At 37.8% G+C, this 21,316-nt stretch overlaps 1 protein-coding gene across 7 annotated transcripts in view; it reads right to left on the reverse strand.

Moving 5' to 3' along the window:
• Nucleotides 1-21,316, reverse strand: part of PKP4 (plakophilin 4) — a 101,586-nt gene that overhangs the window by 22,334 nt on the left and 57,936 nt on the right. For 4 of the 7 annotated variants that reach the window (XM_040603807.1, XM_040603808.1, XM_040603809.1 and 1 more), the window contains 7 exons: nt 20,697-20,822; nt 20,342-20,532; nt 18,991-19,543; nt 14,611-14,802; nt 12,837-13,053; nt 10,385-10,517; nt 5,826-6,039 (listed from right to left, as the gene is read on the reverse strand). In XM_040603807.1, coding sequence (XP_040459741.1) covers nt 5,826-6,039; nt 10,385-10,517; nt 12,837-13,053; nt 14,611-14,802; nt 18,991-19,543; nt 20,342-20,532; nt 20,697-20,822 — 1,626 coding nt within the window. Of the gene's footprint in view, nt 1-5,825; nt 6,040-10,384; nt 10,518-12,836; nt 13,054-14,610; nt 14,803-18,990; nt 19,544-20,341; nt 20,533-20,690; nt 20,823-21,316 lie in introns of all 7 variants that reach the window. The other 3 variants (XM_040603806.1, XM_040603811.1, XM_040603812.1) reach the window with 1 other exon arrangement.

Raw genomic sequence — 21,316 nt, forward strand, 5'->3', positions numbered from 1 at the left:
GACTGAAATCGAGACCCAAAGTATCCTCACATAAAACTCCCAAAAATATAGCAATCCAGATTTATCAGCTTGCAAGGAAACAAACTTAACTTTGGATCTGAACGTTGCAAATACAACAGTGCATGCACTAGAACTAGCGTAAATATGGAAAAGCATTACTTTTAACACCACCCACCACCTCCCCAAAAAAGTTCTCTATAAAATTATTGGAAATTACTCAGGAGTAACATACTCAAGCATTCAAACTGATGGCCTTCTATATAATTATTTGTATTTAAAACTGCACTCACAGATTAATACATGCAGTAAGCTTCATCTCTTGTATTAAGGTATGGAAAAAGACTAGCATTTTAATAGCACTAGTATTGCGCTCTTTCATTTACTTTCCAAATGGCAGCATCAGCAAGGTACATAATATACAGTGGAAACTAATAGTTGAAGTAGACCATAGTTGAAACACTTACTGAAACACAGAACTATGAAACTAATGTGTATGGAATCTCACTGGCGTTTTTCTACCACGATGTGCTAAGGCATACGGAATGCAGGTAACAGTGCAATGGCAGTACCTCACGTGTAAATATTTTATTAACTTATATTAAAGTTAATGGCTTGTTAGCCAGAATTTCTCAGTTGTGCAACAGTTTTGTCGTCACAGACCATAAGCACCTAATGAAATATAAGGTTTTATTTTTATTGATTTTTAAAGGCTAATGCCTAACCCAATAATGTTGCTTGAAGTCTTTGGGCCCTGGCACAAGAAAACACGCAGATTCTACTTCACAGCAGCATACAAAATCATCAAACCTCACTCCATCAAATTTCAGCTCCTTCACTTACAAATCATCACTTTTCTTCACACTAAAGAATTTTCTATCCACTTCAGGACTGCACTTGGACAAGACTGGTTACCTTCTGTAACAGCAAAAATTAAGCAGGCAAAATTAACAATTCTGCTAGATCTTTAGCCACTGCACTAACAGTTGCTGGAGTTACTTGAGCTGTAACATGTAAGCAGAACTTTGGCTTCATCTTTCTCACCAAGTAAGCCAGGACGGAATAAGGCTGTTGATCCTTAGCAGCAATTCATGGATGACAGGCTAGCAATGTTCCTTAACTGGGAGAAGAAGTTGCATGGGAAATGCTCCCTAACATCGACTTGTCTCTAACATTTTCTCCACAGGGAAAAATATTAAGACAATTGTGTATTGACTGTTCTGATACACAAAATTTTTTATATTTATTCATAACCCTTCTGGACTTGGATCAACGGCAGAATATTCAGGTGATGAATCTGTCTTTTCCAATATATAGGAATGAAGCATGAGAAAAATGAAAACCCACCTTCTCTTACTCAGTAGCTTTTGGTGTTGTAAGGGTTGTCTTTTGTTCTTTTCTTGGTTTGCTTCTACCAGTTACAGGTTCAGTGTTGAATTGGTTAGATTACTGATGTAACTTAAGCAACCGTAATAGGATTGCAAAATAATTGCTCTCTCCAGAAAACCCCTTATGTGTTAAATTCCTCAAAGCTTTATTTTATTACCTAATTCAGAGAATACATGAAACAGATAATAGTAAGCCAGCAATTATGTTAGGGCTACAGGACATCAATGCATAATGATGTCTGTGTCTCCAGTCAACAGCTTTAGCTGTTTAAAGTCAAGCTTAAGTCATGGGCTAAGAAAAATCTGCAGACAAAATTTTTGGATGGGAAAGAAAAAAAAATATGATTTGTTCATTCCTTGCTGAATGCCTCTGTATTCTGGGGTGTTCTGGGGTCTCAGCTATTCATGGAACGCTGGCATCACCAGTGGCAAAGAACTTTGTGTCTTTTGTATCCAGCCCGTTTTTTTATGCTTTACTCTAGTTTTGAATTTTGGCATTTTAATCCAGATTTTTAAGACTCCTGATGAGTCTACTGCAATGAATTCCACTGCCACTGCTCACAACAGGTAGTGTTTGCAAACAAGCGGCAGGTTTATTAAGAGTTCTTCAGCAGTTGCACCAGCTGAGGGGTCCACTGCTGGACACGGCTGAGCATGTGGACCTCGGCAGGTTACACACAGCTGGTCACAAGGAACTCTGGACTGCATACGGGGTAGAACTGAGGTAAGTATTATAGTAATGTGTAAGTTGTGAAAGGTAACTATAGCCATTTCACAGAGTGCTTAGTTTGCAAAGCTGTGTGAGACTTGCAGCTGTTTCTGTACCTTCGTCATCCCCGGCTGCCTGGAACTGCGAAGCTCTGGGTCATTTCTCCAGAAATACACAGGCAACAACGCGCAGTGCTAACTGCTGCAAGAACCCAATCTCTGACAAAGATGACGCTGTGTGTACAAAAGATCATGCTGCTGGGCAGAGAACAGCATATCTCAACTGAACTGGCTGAGGTAATACTCATTTGAAGAACTAAACTATGAAGAATCACCTGGGGCATCATCAACCACCCCTTTCCCCTTTAAGGACAGAGCTTTACCGTGCAGATAAGCGAATTTGTGCTCATTCTTCCTTCCTTCCCACTATAAAATTGTACGGCTCCCCCAGGCTCAGCCCCATCACCTGCTTGACCTTTTGGGGGGGAATCCTGACAGCAGACCAACTGTTCAGGAGTGGGCTGCGGCCCTTCTCTGGGCAGGGCACTGTCTGGGGCTCTGCTCTGCTGCCCAGCATCGGACGGAAATCAAGGGACTACTCTTTTAAGGCAGGCATCTGACTCGTCGTGTCTGGAAAGCTTGCAGTGGCAGAGTACATCAATGTTTCTTACATTTTAACATACTAAAGATCTGCTTCGGAGGGTCTGTGGAGAGTAGGCTCAATTGTTAGAAAGTGCACCTGGGTTCAAGAGCATGTGTATTTTCATGTCTACCCCATAGACAGTCTTCTGCTGTATAAGCTTCTAAGATGGGAGATTCTGAAATCACAGAGTGATTCCAGGTTGTGCTGACAGCAATGTAACCACACAAGCAGGGAGCACAGGCCAGCGTGCACCCCTCACGCCACTTGCTCGGGAACGGAGCTCTTGCACACAGCCAGGAAGGCCCCAACATGTCTGCTACCTAGTGCTGAAGCTGTGCTAGAACATGAAAAACAGTAGCCTCCACAAAGTGCTGGTGCTGCAACATGATGAAATGTGTCGGAGTTACAACCAAAAAAAAAAAAAGGGGGGTGGGGGGAAGAAAAAAAGAAAAACAGGGTACCTTCCCCGTTTCCCTGCCAAGGGCAGAGTGCAGGACAGCAAGGCTGCCATGGGTCAGTAGTGATGGGACCTGCATGCAGCTGGAGCAGGCTCAGCCAAGAGTTATCCTCTTCCAATGCATTCCAAAGCCCAACTTTTAAAGACTTTTTTTTTTTTTAAGTATTACTTCATTTTCATATAGTAATTACAAAAAGTGATTTAGCACATTTTATTTCCTGAACAGTCTATAGCCGTTAAAAAGATGACTTGCTTCCCTCTTAGAACATTCTTGTGGTTCTGGAATTGCATTTTACGTAGTTTTTAATGTTAACACTCCATTCAGTTTCCAATTCTTTGTTCTCCCTGCATTTCAATCTTTGTAATTTCAACTACTGTTAATTAAATATAGAGCCCAGCAGTCCTACTCTTTTCTAACACCTCTAAAACATGTTTGTGCAGTTAAACCCTCCCACAGTACACTAGCTTTTCAAACTTATCATAGGCAATCTTTAGGGTATGTTCTCAAATAATTTCTGAGGTTAAAAGGTTGCTTTTGATAAAATAAGTCCTCATAAATGTTATATAAATGCATTCATATGAAAAGTATCTGTAAAGATCACAAGAAGTTTGTTACTCTGATTTCACTTCTCTAGGATAATGAAGTTTTCAGCTATCTAACAGCACATTAAATTAAACTGGATGAATTTCACTTGCAATGACACCAGATACAACTGTTACCTTTCAAAGGCAATTGATACTGCTAATAATGAAAGTATAATTCCTTTAGTGAGGAAGAAAGACCATGCTCAGGAAAAAGAAAAGCACTCGTATGTCATTAAGAAATGTTACACTGGAAAATCCATTTCGTATGAAGATTGATGAATAAACTACAAGCAGTAATGAACAGTGCTAATTTTAAACTAGAAATCAGACACAGAGCATTGCTACTGGTGTAGATTGACACTAGTTTCTCTTTATTTACATTATCTTAATCTGGGAATGTAGTAGACTAGGTCTGGCTTCTAGTTTTAGTTCTGACATAGGTGGAGTTTTTAATTATGAAATGAATAGTCGTTGGATCCTTTCCACATCTTTTCTTTACACTGCTATTTACAGAAAGCATTTAAAAATCCCTGAGCTCCAGAAGAAGTCTGCTGTGAATTCTTCTCAAGCGTTCAGCATTGGTCTTAAACACAAGTCAATGCCACCGACTTAACCAGAAGACAATTATGTCAAAACCTTCCATTTTGATGTAACTGGCTAAAACAAATTAAATGTGTGCATTAAAAAGAAAGAGTAACTTTTTCTGAAGAAGTCATCTTTATTTATAATCGAAATTAAAAAACATCTTTATTTGAAAAATCTTTTTAGTCACAGATGATGTGCTGTATATCTTTTTTGAAAGATAACAGTGTAGGGTTTTGGGTTTTTTAATAGTGACTAAATACCTTGTATAATTAAGAATTTCACTTTGGCTTTGTCTGTGGAACCACCCCTAACATCTTAAAAGCACAAGTAATTTAAATGCATAAAACATGAATTTTGTAGAGCAGACAAGGCAGATAATGTGTAATTCTATTTTTAAGTATTCCATTACATATGCTCTTAAGGAAAAAACTATATCCTTCTAGAGAGAACGTGAACGCTGCAGGCTATCTTGATGCTTACTTATGAACTTAAAGTTCCATGCTTCGGAAACATTCTGTGCAGTCCTTTCCCTACTTAACAGCTTTTCTAAACAAGGAAATATCTGGGAAAGGCTCCCAGTATTGCGCAGCTTTGCTTACTAGGCAAGTAGTTAAGCTCTGTAACTTAACAAAATCAAACAAGGGAGCTGCTAAAACTTGAAAGAGGAACTGTTTAAAGAAAGTGAAAACTCTTGCTTTTTTTCTATCCTCTTATATGTTTCAATCCCCTACAACCTTCATAGGCAAATCACTCCCATATTCAAGACAAAGAGTTAGCAGGTGCATACAGTATCCAAAAAATCCACCCTGTTTTGATGGAAACTGAGTTCCCTCATGTCAGAACTGCAAATCATTTATTATTTCTGCACTTTTTGTCTGTACCAAGTGCCAAGTAGGTTTATGGGTTATAAGCTAAACCTGCTACCTCACACTCAAGAGACTAGGAGTGTATAGCAGTTACTTGCCATGACTCTACTAGCAGGCCGGGCACCGAGATGCGTCTATGATTTCCATACTTTCAATCCTCTGTCTGTACTTTAAGACACATTTACATAGTTTGGGTCCACCTCCTGAATTCTGCAGGATCTTATATAAAACTGTTGTCAGCAGATGATAAAAAAAGCCTGTGTTGAAACACATGTTACGAGCCAATAAAGAAATACCTATCTAAGAGCTAGCTGTACACGCAGGAGAATCGTACCAGGGGAAAATTTATCATAGAGTGGAGCTTTAGTGCAGCTACCTCAAGATTTGCTTTTCCCAGTGAATCTACATTTCTTTGCTAATACTTTAACTGTCACTAATCAAAGTAAGTGCTTTTGTATTCATAAAAAATACCATTGCACAAATAAAAATCCAGTTGATATACTCAATTCCATTCACTTAACAGTTACTCCAGTCTTGTCCACCTCAGAAAAATAATCTGTATTATAGTTCCCTGCTTTTTTCCATTTAAAACTTACCTGTTACAAGCTCTTTTATTTCGGCATCAACAGATTTTCTTAACAGTCGTAACAGGGCAGGTATCCCACCAACATTCTTCATTGCTATTTTGTTTTCATCAGTAGACTTGCCATAAACAAGGTTTCTCAGTGCACCGCAAGCGTTCTTCTGAACTTCCAGGACTCTGTGATCCAAGAGATCAACCAGGTGCTTGATTCCTCCTAGCCTACATACCTAGGAAATGTGATGTCAGGAACATCAGCACCCACTGATTTCACCCATTTCACCCTACAAATTTAAAAGGCTGTTATTTTTTAAAAATCAATACATTCAATTCTACTTCAAGAGGAAATATTGTTGTTAAATGTTAATAACTTGATTGTCACACTGTACTGAAAATTCCTATGAACGACTCATATCCTTGTTGAAAAGGCTGATGGACATTTTCAGGCCATTTACTGTGTTCAGAGCATTGTTACTCCTAAAGTTTTGTTTCCCATTAACACAGTTTTTATGTAACTTTGTATATCTCAGAATATCTTGTTAGGGAACATTAGAAATAAGAAGTTGCAAAGATTTAAATACCAGCTTTTACACTTAGCTACATACACACTCACACAAATCAAATTAGCATATAACCAGCCATATTGGCATATCTGAAATTATTTTTAAAAGGAAGGTCTACTCTGCAGAAATTTGTAAAACAAAAAAGTTGTTTGTATTATTTGCTTTAAGCAGGTTAGTTATATTTATTCTTTGTAATATATTAAAAAAAACCCAAACCGTTGTGATTTGAGATCGCATTTCTATGTAGTACTTTCCTTTGTTCAAAATAACTTACAGAAATTATAAAAGATTAAAATGTTTTAGAATTCTGTAATATTTACTAAAAAGAAAAAAATTAAAAGAGATAACTAAGTAGTATTACTTACAAGACTAAAATTAGTTTTAAATTAAAGATCACCACCAAAAGGCTACCAAAATACTTTCTATGAACTGCTTAAAAAAAAAAAAAAAGGTATTTTGTAATATAAGATTGATCTGCTGTAACCTGGTGTTATTTTAGCATAGCATAGCAACTTCTGTGCCATACTAGCCATAGCATATGCCTAAGGAAGTTGGCATAGGATCACTTCAACCTCCCCCTACAGCAGCTAATCTGCTGCTGCCCTAAGAAGGAGACCCCATGGTGAAAAGAGCAAGCTACGCCATCATTCCTGAATGCTTTGCTTGTACACTATGTGGTTCTGGGCCAAACAGAAAAGATGTAAGAAATGTAACAGTCCTAAGGATTCTCTAGTTCAGCATTACAAGCACTTCTAGAGGCCCCTTTTCTATTTTAAGCTGTGTAATAATTAGGTTGGCAAGCCACAAGGCTATTTGAAATACATCAATGTGTACAAGTTTTCATGGATTTTTGGCTTAAAATGTTCAGAGACTTTTATTTGCCATACCACAAGGAGAATAAGATTATTCTCAAAGAAAGCGTAATTGAGTTGTAACCAAATCATTTTAAGTTGATACTTTGAGAAACAGAATCTTCTATTACATTCTTGAAAACTGCACTGTCTAACAAAACCAGTTAATATCTTTATACCTTAAAACAGCCAAATTGAAGAGGTTTGGAAAAAAACCCCACACAACTGAAATGCAAGGTCTATAACCAACACGGTATGTGGGTTTTACCTGTCAAATCAACTTAGGTAGAATAAAAGAAATAAAACAGAAGAGTGGCAACTTGGATATTTTTTAGACCTCTGTTTAAAATGCGTATTTTTCAAAAGGAAACCTATATTTACACACCTAGATTTATCTACTATGTTAAGTTACATATCCAAGGGATACGAAGTTTGGTGTTTCCCAATTAGAGAAGCCCCTGCTATGCCAAAAGCCACTGGGAATCTGTAGAATCTGTATCTAAAGGCATCAGTGAGCTTTAAGCTTAAAGTTACTCACCTGGCAAGATTTCTGTAGCTAGGAAATGAGTAGTACCTTACAAATTATTTATTTTATATAGACTACATTGAAAGCATATACTACAGGATCCTATTCAAAAAATAAATTGCTCTTTTTCAAGTCAAATAATTGTTACCGAATAGCGAAGCAAAAAATAACTAGTCATACTTTCCAATCTCCTTGTATGTCAACGCAGCACATCAAATGCTGCATCTACACTACACATCCGTAAGACAGGTACAAACTAGAAATGACAAAAGAGCTTTATTGTTTTTTCTATTTGTACTCAAAACTTGATGAGATGCATTTTCTGCGTATATTATTATTTAAAAAATAATACCGGACTAGAAATCCATTAAGATTTGCATTTTGCTGACTCATTAACTATTCTAAAATGTAGCAGCTGTTGCTAGTTTAAACAGGCATTTCAATTTCTAAATGGAAAAAAACAGAATTCTTGTAAAACGATATATTCATGAACTAAAATATCAGTGTTTATGTATTAAGATAGATACACATTACCTGGAAGTGCAATCTATTAATTTTGTATAGTTTCATAGTTGATTTACATGGTAATGATTCCCCTCCACAATGACCAGTTTCTTATGCTTACCTTTGCGTTTTAGCAATGCAAGTAACATCCTTAATAGCTTAGCAAATTAACCTGGTCTTTACCACAGCAATAAAATAATTAATTTAAACAACGAATGAAAATACAAAAGCAGTTCTCAATTAAGGATTTACTGAATTTGGCACTACAATAATTATGATCCTTTCTTATTCCAAAGAGCTGCCTCTGCTGGCCTCTGCTTTGAGGGGAACATGAATTGCAACTTTCCTGCTGCCACAGGTACCGTCGTGTTTTTGAAACATGCTGATCCCTACCCACCATCACATCTCAGGGAACGGCTGCTTCTTAATGAGGCTGAAAGCCTCATAAGGAAACACTGACATAATGCTCGCTTTCCCAAAAGTGCAGGAATAATCCTTTCCCCTAGAAGCCAGACAACTGCATTTTTTCTGTTATAGTATTCTAAGAATTTATAACAGCTGATTATTCCCATTCAAAACTGTCCTGGTTTCAGCTGGGAGTTGGTTTTCTTCTTAGTAGCTGGTGCAGGACTGTGTTCTGGATTTGGTGTGAGAACAATGCTGACAGGACATTGACTTTTTTAAGTCAAGGACTTTTCCGTTTCTTGGGCCCTCCCAGCAAGAGGGCTGGAAAGGCATGGGAAATTGGGAGGGGACACAGCCAGGACAGGTGACCCAAACTAGCCAAAGAGGTATTCCATACCATATGGCATCATGCTGAGTATATGAACTGGGGGAAGAAGGAGAGCGGGACATCCAGCATTATGGTGTTTGTCTTCCTGAGTAATGTGTGATGGAGCCCTGCTGCCCTGGGGATGGCTGAACACCGGCCTGCCGATGGGAAGCGGTGAATGAATCCCTGGCTTTGCTTTGCTTGCGTGTGTGGCTTTTGCTTTACCTATTAAACTGTTCTTATCTCAGCCCTCAAGTTTTACATTCCTTTCCGATTCTCCCCCCCCCTCCATCTCTCTGGGTGAGGGGGAGTGAGCAAGTGGCTGCATGGTGCTTGGTTGCTGGCCAGGGTTAAACCACGACAAAACCAAGTAACTGCCAATACATAACTCCTCTCTATTTGAAAAGGAGCAATTCTCTGTTTCAAAATTCCACACGCTAAGCGGAAGGCATACATCAAATATATCACATATCTGATATTTCTAATGCTAGAGTAGGGTAAACAATTGACATGACATACAAGTTAGCACCACATTCAAATTCTCTTACACCTTGGCATATTTCTTTCAGTTTTGTGTACTTTTGAAAAAATATAAGCAGACATTCCATAACTTCTAAAACAAATTCTGTAATAATGAAAATGGAAACAGTGAAGAAACACAAGATCTCCTACAGATTAACACATGCAGACAAATAATATCCCATGAATTCCTAAATAAGCTGTCTTCAGCTATCTCTTATCTATCTCTTAAGCTACCTCTTACCTATCTCTTATCTATCTCTTAAGCTATCTCTTATAAAATAGCAAGACTACCTTATAAATCTATCTACATCTGATTATCACTGCGACTTTTACCAGAACATCAAAACCACTACCATCTTTTCATCTGCCTTCCAGCAACAGTGACTTGCATTGGTCTATCTTCTTATAAAAGCTGCACCAACATTTTGTCAACATAAATAATATTTATACTGAAAATAATAGGTAACACACACATACACAATATGAACAAAAAAAGCAAATTCCTTCAGATCACTAGCTCATAGGTGCTCTGCAGAAAGAGCAGCTCTTCAAATGCAAAGTTTCTAGAAATTTCAAGAATAATCTGAATTTTCACTCAGATGTGGCCTTTCTCCACATCATATTGACATAAATGCTACCCTCTATATACTTCTTGGGTTGAACATCTTTCCTTTGTGTGTGCATGTATGTGTGTGTGATTACACACACCTAGGTACTTCAAGAAACACAAAAGGGTCCAAAATACTGAGTTGTGATGAAAAAATAATCCAAAAATAGGCAAGAGGTCTAGTTTTTCTTTTACAGTTTCCCAAAACAGAAACACGCTTGATACAGTACCTCCGTTTTTACTTTGTTATCTCCAAAGCACAGGTGCTGAAGGTAGGCAGCTGCGTTCGCCTGAACTGATGGGAATTGGTGCTGAAGCATGTGAATGACTTCAGGCAGTTCTGGATCTCGCCAAGCAAACTCCCTTCATTAGATGAACACATTCAAGAGAAAGCATTAGTTATAAAAGTATGTTTACTTACTAAGTAGAATTACTAAAGCATCTTTAAGTGTTTTTTAACACTTCTGGTTTTATTCTGGAGTGTCAGGGCTAGGAGGAAAAACAGATATATTAGAATAACTATTTGTCACATCACTTTTCAGTCTTCCAATTGGAAAAGGAGGCTTTATATCCTATGTTTTTCAGTTGTTGATCACACAAATATGTATATACTAAAATTATAGCAACTTAAACACTGCTACTTACATGATTCTCCCTAAGCTTAAATATATAATGCAACAGATACCCACGTAACAATGCTACTCAGGGGCATCTCTTCCACCCAACATTTTTTTCTCGGTGCTCAATGTTCTTCCTAGTCCGAAGTCAATTATACTTCAAAAAAAGCTGTGCAGCCTGAAATTTCATCCTCACAATCAGATGCAGGAAGCTGCATAATCTGCGTTATTCAGGGATTGTAAACTTAAAATCACTACAATCAAATCTCCTTCATTAAGCAGAATTATTTTGTGCAGACAAGTCCTGGAAAAGTCATTAAAACGTACCCATACCAAATTCACAGATTTAGAAATACACTCATTAATATTTTCTGGGCTATCTTCCTTGTGTCAAGGAAGACTAGGTTGGGGGGAGCAGGGAAGCAAAGTTTTCCCATGGTCAAAAATCCAAGTAATTTAAAAAAGGAAAAAAAAAAAAAAAAAAAAAAAAGGGTGTTTCAAGAACAGTATATGGGGAGCTCTTCAAAGGCTATTGCCAGCCTGGCCTGCAGGGTCTCCCCAGGGCTCCTACAGCCACCAAAAAGTGAAAGCTCAGCTCCGTGCCTACTCCGAGCTGCTCAGCAACTTGGAGGTTTATTTCTTCATACTAAGGACAGGGAGGCCCTAGGGAAAAATGCCTTTCCAATAAAACTAGTAACTTTCTGAATGCTCCCCCACTCTTATTCTAGAGCGATGCCTTCAAATAGCCCAGTCCAACACTACTGTAACACACCAGACTAACCTCTGCAACAGCACGATATGCAAATCAGAAACTGGAACAGATTAAAATGTAAGGTAAAAACTACTCTGCTGTGAAATTACAAGATAAGGTTCATCAGCAATGAAAACGGAGTCAGAATTTCTTTAAAGCTCCTTGTTACAAATGTGAAGCATCCCTACTATATGTAACTTTTCTTGTAGGCCATGCCAGAACAGGCCAGCAGCAGCATGCAGCTAGCAAGCATTACTACCCAGAGGTAAGATTATCCTCTTAACATCACTTAGATGAACGTACCATGCAGTTAAATGAAATTAATCCAGTCTCTCAATATCTATTAAAAATAATATAGTAATTTCCACTAATAACACAATAACAAAACCTATTAAACACTTTGATTTTATATTTGAGAGTGAAGGATAGGGTCAAACAAGAAAATAACTGCATCATGCTGTGAGCCTTCTGTAACGCAGGAAGCCCAAAAGATTTCAGGGTAAGACTCTAGTTCAACCATAGCTACAAGCCACTTTTTTCAAAGTTTATTTCGTGCCTTGTGTGAAAGACTTCTGAGGCATCCCTGAAGTCCATATCCTCCAGTATGAGGCTGGCAATCTGGGGATGGGCTGGTATTTCTAGCAATCACATACCTCCAAGGCTTCCATTGACTGGGTTATGATACTCCCCTTTTAAAATACAGGGTTTTAATTAACAGTGTCTCTAATTAATTGTAATAATAGTATTACACTTGTCACATGCCCACACTGTGTACATACGTTTACAAGATCAAACTAGTAACTATTTTAAAAATAGGAATGTGTATTCACTTTCAAAATGATACATTTCTATATAATTTTTAAAACTATGTTGTCTCAAAATTTAAGGAGGCTGCTCATGAAAACTTCATTCAAATATTTAGGTAGGTACTTTCTAATTTTCAAGCCCTGAGTTCAATCCCATAAAGAGAAAACTAACTACAATATTACAGGTTGCTCTGCAGAGTTATTAAAAAATATTTGGAATAATGCAGTCAATTCTCATAGAACTCCAAGTATTTCCTGTAGTAACTTCTACATGAAAATAAACATGGAAGAAAAACACAATAACAACAATGAAATGCACAGAAGTTGCTCTTACTTACTGTAACAAGTAGATTGCATTTATAGATCTTAGTATCTACACCAGTCGTGATTGTTTAAACAATGTAAAACTGGAATATCCACAACAAAATGTCATACATAGTTAAGGAATGTATTGCAAAACCTTATTACGGCAAATATTTATGATTCTTGAAAGCACAAATGGACTTGCCTGGGGTCTTTCTGAATGCTGTCTATGGATGGCGATCGTGTGGTCCCATCGTCGGCGGGTGTTGCGTGCTGCAGTCGGTTATAACTGGACTCCGACAGTCGATACTGCATTGACCTGTAGGGTTCTGCGTAGGTAGCTGTTGTGTTCAGAGCGTAATTATTTCTTTGGTATGTTAGTGTGCTACGCTGACTGGACGATCTTTGCAGATTCCCGACTCCTAGTGTAAAATCAGTATTAAAACAAACTAGGTAACAAATGTCCATTGAAGAGGAGAGGCAACATGTGGTTAAAAGGGTAAGTAAAAACCCCAACAATTAAAAATAAAAAATCCATCTTAAAAACATGCACCAGGCCCAACGTTGAAAGCTATCACCAGATTCAAGGGAGCAATTACTCAATGTCCCAGGGAAGGCAGAGAGGTTAGTTAGAGAACTGAAGGTCTGGTGGAATCAGGCTTATGCCTTAGCTTGCCTCAGTAAGCATTTAAAGTAAGAAATGCATCTTGTGCCACCAAGCAGAAATCAGGATGTAAAATGTTTTCAAGGTTTATAATAAAATTCAACTACTGACAGTAATGTCAATTTGCCAACTTCACTAAAAAGGAAAAATAAGTAAACAAAAATTTATATAGTTGATATATTATCCTTTTCTCAACGACATGTATATTTTCCCTGACAAAAGCTAACAAGAGGATGATTTCAAAGATTAAGCTTTTCAAACACAGGAACATGTATCTTCCTGACTTAACAGAGCTGTTGTGGTAGCTTTTGTTCTTCCAAAGGAAGTGATATTAGGTAGACAAGTGAACAGAGACTTCCAATTCCTAGTCATACTTCCTCATCGGCACATCCTGACAAACCAAACTTGTTTATGTTGTAGAAGACAGGAGAACTGCACAAACCATTGCCGCCTCCAACATTCCATACTCTTAGTATTTCAGTTAAATTAAAAAAACATTAAAAAGCACTTTTCAAATATGTGAAAACATGACATATGAATTGGACACTTCTCTATAACTATTTCTAGAGAGTTCCTTAGATAGTCACTCTAATAAAAATTTTCAGGTTTTGGAAATCACTCCACTATACAAATTACTAATCAACCTCAAAGAACGAACTGCACTACAACATGTGTTTCATTTCTCTTTACAGAAAATTAATTCTAAACCTAATCTAATCCCTATGCACTTTATAATATACAAGTAGCAATTCTATAAAATAGTACAGAAGTATTTCAGTGTCAATACATGATCTTCAGATATAGTATCTTAACATTATCCTTTGCTGGGAGGTTGGGTAAAACCAGTATTTTTACTGTGAAAGATGCAGTAGGGAATCTAAGCGTGCAAGCTGTCATTTTACTGTATGGATGAACAAAAAAAAATGAACAAACTGTATTTGTAAGGGAACGACACACAGAGAATGCAAGAGGATGCACCAAGTTTTTTGTGTCGTGAAATACAATTTGCTTGGATGCACCCGAGCGTGTGATATCAAACAAAACATTCTGACCCTAAGCTGATGCATAGCCCCAGGTACTTCCTGCAAACATCACAACAGCTTTTAAATTCCTGCTGGTCATTTTAAGTCAGTCAAACACAGTTTCTATCTCCATTACTTTATAACATCTATTTTTTTTTTCTTTTAAACTGGCATTGTATATCTCATATATGTTCCCTTATATGCCATAGGTTCCAGAAGAAAACTCCAGGAAGTAAATGAAGCTTGCCTTTGGGCCACAGCTGATGGCAGAGCCTTGTGAGCCCTTTACCCACCTGACCCTGTTCGATACAGTGCTGACTGGGATCCCTGGTGCAGCTCTATAGTTCCATGGTTCGGACTGCGGTACACAGGGCTGTAGTAAGTCCTGCCTTCATAGACAGGGGTGATGTGCAAGTCAGGAGATACAGCTGATCGTAATTCTTGTCCTAGTTGACTGTGTTGACTAGCATATGAACTTCTCAGGCCTAAAACCAAGAAGAGGGACATGGCCCATATCAATTGAAAATAATAAAGCTGTTATGCTTGAATCTTTCTTCTTTTAGTCAAGGAAAGGTGTTAGTTATATCTACAGTTATAAACATTTATTCATTAAACTTCTTTTCATTATTAGATGATCCATACTGAAAGATTCATTGACAAAGCAGCACTCCTTTGATGAAAGGTTCTGTCCATACACTGGCAACTTTTAATTTTTCCAACTCAAGTGTTTTGGCAGCATTTAAAACTGAAAGTCTAAAACAGAGTAAAAGCTAAGTCAGCATGTGCAGTGCACAGATTCAGCAATGACAAGGTAAATTGTGACCCTGACAAAAATACAGTAGTGAAATAGGGCACAGCTTAAAGAGCTTCATAAACCTAAAAATGAAACGCTATTTAGCAGCAAGAGCAAAAATCTTCTCGGTAGTGGCAGCAGAGATTTAAGCATGTGGAGAAAAGTCTTTATAAAAGTTTAAATAGCCCAGGATACGTGTGCGTGTGTGTATATACATTGCTATGCCACAGCTGTACCAGAATCTCTTTTTTCACCTTGCCTCTCAGCTGCCCCTCGAGTTCCTTTTAACTTATCTCTGTTTCATTTAACTTAAAATTCCTCAGCAGTGACCTCCTGCTACCACTTTTGCAGCGCTAGACCCAAGTACATTACCAGCAGAGGTGCAGAACAGCTTTTCAGTGGCGGCATTTTGAGCAGCACTGCACAAGATCAGATGTGCTTCTCCTCGGGAAGGTTCCCCCTCTATCTGCTCCATTAAAATTTCATTCATGTTGCCTAGAGTTTCTTTCCGTGCATGCTGGTGTGTTACTGTATTTCTGTAACCAGCACGGATGCATCGTTCCCCTTACGATTTTGCTAACTGAATTAGCAACCAATCTCCTATTAAGTTCACTGTTGCCATCCTGACTGGGAGGTCAGTGGTACAGTCTTAATCCCATATTTCTTCTTTGTCAGCCCTGGAACATTTTTTGACAGATAACACCACCTCTCCCACTGACCACAGACTTTGCTTCCTGATACGGGCAATGTACTAACTAGCTAACTCTCCACCAACCTTCTCATCTATTTTTAATGTTTTTCTCTAAAGCATCCTAGTTCCCCTATTTTATATGTTGTACTTCCAGAGTCTACAGAGAAGCAGCACTAATATACTAAACCGGGTAGTGGAAAAATGGAATTCATTTACTTTCTGAGAGTTCTTCACCATTTCCTACTCGATTTTTTGTCAGCTTTTGTACTGCTCTGAGAGCACAGTGCTTTTGCAACTAACAGGATGCACCACCCAAACAAAAAGCTCTTCTGCACTCATCAGTTGCTCCCTTACCCCTAACTCCTAAAAAATTATTTTGGAAGCATTTCAGAATTCCTGTATTTCAATACTCCTCACTAATTTCCCACTCTTCTGTATCACCTGTTTCGCTGCTTTATACGCTCTAACTAACAGTTTTCTTGGCCAAACCTTTAGCTAGCGAAGTGCTAAACAAGCCTCAGATGCTCATACTTAATAAAATTTAAGTCAAACAAACCCGTATTTTCAAATTTAGTTTACTTACATAATTGCTACACAACACCTTTGCCACCTACACCAACTTGGTTTTTGAGTATTACACTACCAGAAAAATTATCTTTCATTTTGAAAAGCTTTTATTTTTAATGTCTGTATTCTAGTCTCTTGAATTTTTACTTCCTTTGAAACAATTGCGCAATACTTCTCCTTTTGCCTCTCAGATTTACCTTGCCACAGGGTTCTCTTCCACTCTCTGACTTTTCTTTACTGCATCTTGCAATGACCTAGTCTCCCCTTCACCCCTTTTGAATGCGACTCGAGCTCCTTCTGCTCTTGGCATTCTTAGTTTATTCTGTGATTTCAGCAGTTTTGTTCTTTTAATTAAATTCTTCACAGTAAACGTGGCCAAATATACTTCCCATCGTACTACAGTAAATACGTGTGACAATCACATACATCCCACTTGGTCTCAGACCAGCATTCCTCATGCTTCCCTTCCTAGACTGCTAACCTAAATTTTTCAATCTTACAACATAATTTATTGTCATCTTTCTTGCCTGAAATTATATGCAGAGTTTATCTACAACATTTACTCACTACTTCAAAGCATAAATTGTTAACAGAGTTAGAAAAAAGTTAACAAATAAGCATGTAACATAGGGCTGGTATAGCCAAGGCAAACATTTTAAAAATTTAAATTAGTCATTTGCAAATTCAAGTAGGGCACAAAGCCAGCATAATTTTTCATTTAAAAATATTTTTTTAAACTATTTTATAGAATTAATACTGTTTTCTCCACTTTGGCATTACTACTGTAGGCACTAAAGCTTTAGCAGCTATTGAAGCAATAGAATATGCTAAGTTAACTATGCAAGGCAAAGAAATTATGGAGACTATGGAACACCTTAAAAATACAATTAAGTAGTGATGTGTAACCAAATGGATCCCGCATCTGGGTATTCTTCCCCTCAAAATCACAGACCTGCTCTATTGCAGTGTCCACCAGGAAACCTCTGGGGGTCTCGCAGGCCATCACTAAGAAGACACACCTATAGGTGGTGAAAACAGGGGGACAGCACAGCAGGCAACCGGAGTGGCGTCCAATGCAAAGGGGGCGGCTGGGCCTTTTACCTCCCAGGTGGTGACGCTGTCCCCTGGGAAGACACTCATCTTGTTAATAGTACGGTTTTCCCAGAGCACAGGTACTCTTTTTACAGACTGTAAGCACAGAAGCAAGAGAGGACCTGACCATATATCCATCCTCTCCTTCAGGTCACAGAGCAGGGAAGAGTTCTGGGTTATGCTAAAGGCTGCTACAGCACTAACCTGCTCCCACACCCAGACTTCCTTTCAGAAAACTGGTCAAATACAAATTTGAGTTTAAGATTTCAGGCATTATACGAAACCGTTCTATTTAAAGAAACATGAAAACTAATTTATACTAGAAAATGTAAGAGGTTTTTTTACAATACTGAGGGATTCTTACTCATAGTTCATAACACAGAGCAGAGGGAAGTCATACCATTTCAAGTTTCCTGTAAAGATTACAGTGAAGATGGCTACAGGACGCTCTCTAAACTTGCTCACTTATTTCAATTACAGTTACTACTTATTTCCTTAATACTAGAAGTATTACATTTAAAGCATCTGTTTCTGAATTACTGATTCACTATCCCAGTAACTCATTTTTTCTAAAGATGTATCAGTTCACTTGTTTAGACAAAGTGATATCCTTAGGCAGGGGTATTTGTGAAGTACCTTAGTAACATTTTAAGAGTACAAGACTGCTGTTACATTGCAAATTATGCACTCCACTGGACTGCATTCATTTAAACTGTCGAATAGCCTTTCATGGCAAACAGATTTCCCCCCACCCTTATCAAACTGTTAGATTACCATGGCTTGCAAACAAAGGTGAGAGAGAAGACAGTTTACACCTTTTCCTAAGGAATATGTTGGGATTTCCTGTAGTATAATAGTTTAAAAAGGACAAGAGACATTACAGTCTGTTCAAAACAGCATATGGTTTAACTGCAAAAACTTGTATGTGCTCACTTAGATGAAGGCCAGAACAAAACCGGCAACACAGAGAACTCAAAATGCAAACTAACTGCATCTTCATAACAACTACCTCTAGGAATTTATTTTAAGCTAATATTACAACGTTTACCCTATATTTAAGTTAAAGTACTTTGAAATAGCCTAGAAATATTAGGGGAAAAAAAGACTAAAATTCAGTGGTACTAAGTTACATGTTTTAAGAAAGAACTAGGCACAAAACTAGCTCCAGCCTAGTATATTTACTTTATGTACAACCTGCACATAAATTTAAATGTACTTTATCTTTGAAAATACTGAAATGCCTCTATTTGAAAGACTCAGAATTTCACTTAGCTACTTAAAATATGTGATTTAATTTAATGGATGGCTAGCAATCTAGTAATTAAAGGGAAAGACAGTATTCACAGGGAACTTGCAGTATGATTGATACATAGTGTTTGACATCAGTATTTACAACTGATTTGATACATCCACCACAGTTATGTCCTGGTGCTGTAACATTTCATCCATAAAGTGACTATTGCATTACAGGTTTTCTACAGTTGTAGGTGTATACCAAGTTTTAAGCTGTGTCTTTACCTTTTTACTAACCTGTAAGGCTATCTGGACGCGGAGGGACCATTCTCTCATATATATCATACTGCTGTCCGTATTGTTCAATGTCATGAATTGTTCTTTGCAGTGTTGTTCCCAAGTGCTGTGGAACAGCAGTCATGCCAGAACGCTTTGGGGAAGAAGATCCCAGCTGAGTTTGGGACGGAGAAGCTACTCTAGTCTGTATGTCAGTAAGGGCAAGAGGAGAGCCAACTCTGACCGATGGTTGGTATTGGGAAGTCCCGCCGTTGGGATTGCCTGTCTGTCTGGATGTAACCGAGCCGATACGCCGCATGGCCGTTGGGGAGGCAGGTCTCTGTGCAGCATATGGGGATGCTGCTCGCTGTACTGGCAGTGTAGTGGATGAATATGCATGAGAAGTAAGGGATCTTTGCTCAGTAACTGATGGAGAACCGTACCCATGAGATGTTCGCAGCGACCCCCTTGAAGGGGAAACACCTGTGCTGACCACGTAAGAGGGAGACTGTGCTCTGGATGGGACTGAACTGACACGTCTCATGACTCGGTTGGTAGTAATATTGACTGAAGGCTGTTTAAAAACAAAAACACATATTAGTTTTATCATTTAGACCATGTAGTAGATACTTTTCTCCAATAAGACACAGAAGTCAACAAGAAATGCACACAGTTTAACAATATATAAAAGCAGCTGAAGAGTAGCTTTTACACTAAACTTAATTCCTTCTTATAACCTTTTTTCTAACCAGCATTTCTCAACATTAAAAATAACCCATCTGCTCCTCATTCTTATTTGGCTTTCTATGTTAATACCTGTGCTTTCTATCCTCACCACTCTACCACTTTGGAAACTCAGGAACAGTAACATGAAGAATTCTAGTATAAGCTAATAAAGTTCTGTCAATTACTGTCTTACCGTCGTGCTGATTAAAGAAACAGGAGGCGAAAAGAAGCCAGAAACAGGAGAAGGTACAGGAAGACAAACGCCATCTTCCTTTAAGCACTATGTTTACAAACAGGCTAAATTCTAGGAGGTATTCCCCAATATAGCTACTGAATTTTAAATGAGTGACACTTTCTTGATATTCTATTAGCACCGTACTCTGCAGTCAGTTCTCAGATGTTTTACATCATTTCTGCTGCAGTGAATGAACCAGATCACATGCATGCTGATTTCAGCAAACAAGTCTATGTCTGCTACAAATAATTTCTGCTTCTTAACCAGTGAAGAAGGTGTTAAATAAAAGCATAATTTAATAACATTAATTCCAGCCTATACAAAGGTAGGTCCAGCTATACAATTACTGCCTGTAAAACCGTGTTACAGACAGTGTACAGACAGAAATGAAGTGCACTATTTCGAGCATACCTGGACTGATGTCTGCCCTTCAGCTCGCGAGCTTCTCACCAAATGGTTATTAGTGGTTCCAATAAGGGAATGCTGCTGCCTGTTTTCTGATTTGCTTAAGTTTTGGCTGTTATGGAAACTGCTTACTTCCTGGTAACCACTGTCAGAATAAGAATTCATTTGTGTTGAACTTCTTGAGTTACCTACAGACCCTGCAGATACAAAGCCAGCATAAGAATAAAAGCATCGAAGAACTTCAAAAAAATAAAATATTATGTAACATTGTTATTTGTTGCATTAATAATTGTATTACATTTTTATACAGTCGATACAGAGATGCATTCTAATATTTAAAATGCACACAACAGACCCTCACTTTCATGGAGAGATGTCTGTTCTGGTGAGTAGAGGTTCCCTTGTTCTGGTTCTGTCCTAATGTCATAGGCATTGGTATGAACACTCTCTGACACTTGAGGCTTGTTTACACTGGAGGTCGGAGGATCTGAAAGAATAAATTAATTAACATAAATCCAATGTTTCATATGGAAGTTTCCTGCAAACACACATGATAAATTTCTCACACATTCTAATGAAGAACTTCCTTTCAACATAAACAGAGTCTACTGGCAGACAGGTACCACCTACCAAACTAAATGAAAAAAATGTTAATACTAGTGTATGAGAATCATGTTTCTTGTAATTTTTATGTAATTCTACAATTCTAATTTTTCAAATGTATGCTCAAACCTATTTTAATGAAAAATGTGATTCCTGGTAAGTATACTTCACAGAGTAGAAACATTGTGCAACTGCGGTGTAGCACAGAGAGGACAGCTATCATTTGTTTTAAGATCCTACAATCTTAAGACCTTCATAAACAAAAGCCTGAGTTGAACTTCATCCCTGGTTTTGTATTATCAACAAAAAGTTGCTGCAAATTATATACAATTTTTACTTCATATACTATTATCCAAATGTTTACTTTTTAACAACTTT

Source organism: Falco naumanni, chromosome 8 (assembly GCF_017639655.2).
Source record: "Falco naumanni isolate bFalNau1 chromosome 8, bFalNau1.pat, whole genome shotgun sequence".
Classification (NCBI taxonomy): domain Eukaryota; kingdom Metazoa; phylum Chordata; class Aves; order Falconiformes; family Falconidae; genus Falco; species Falco naumanni.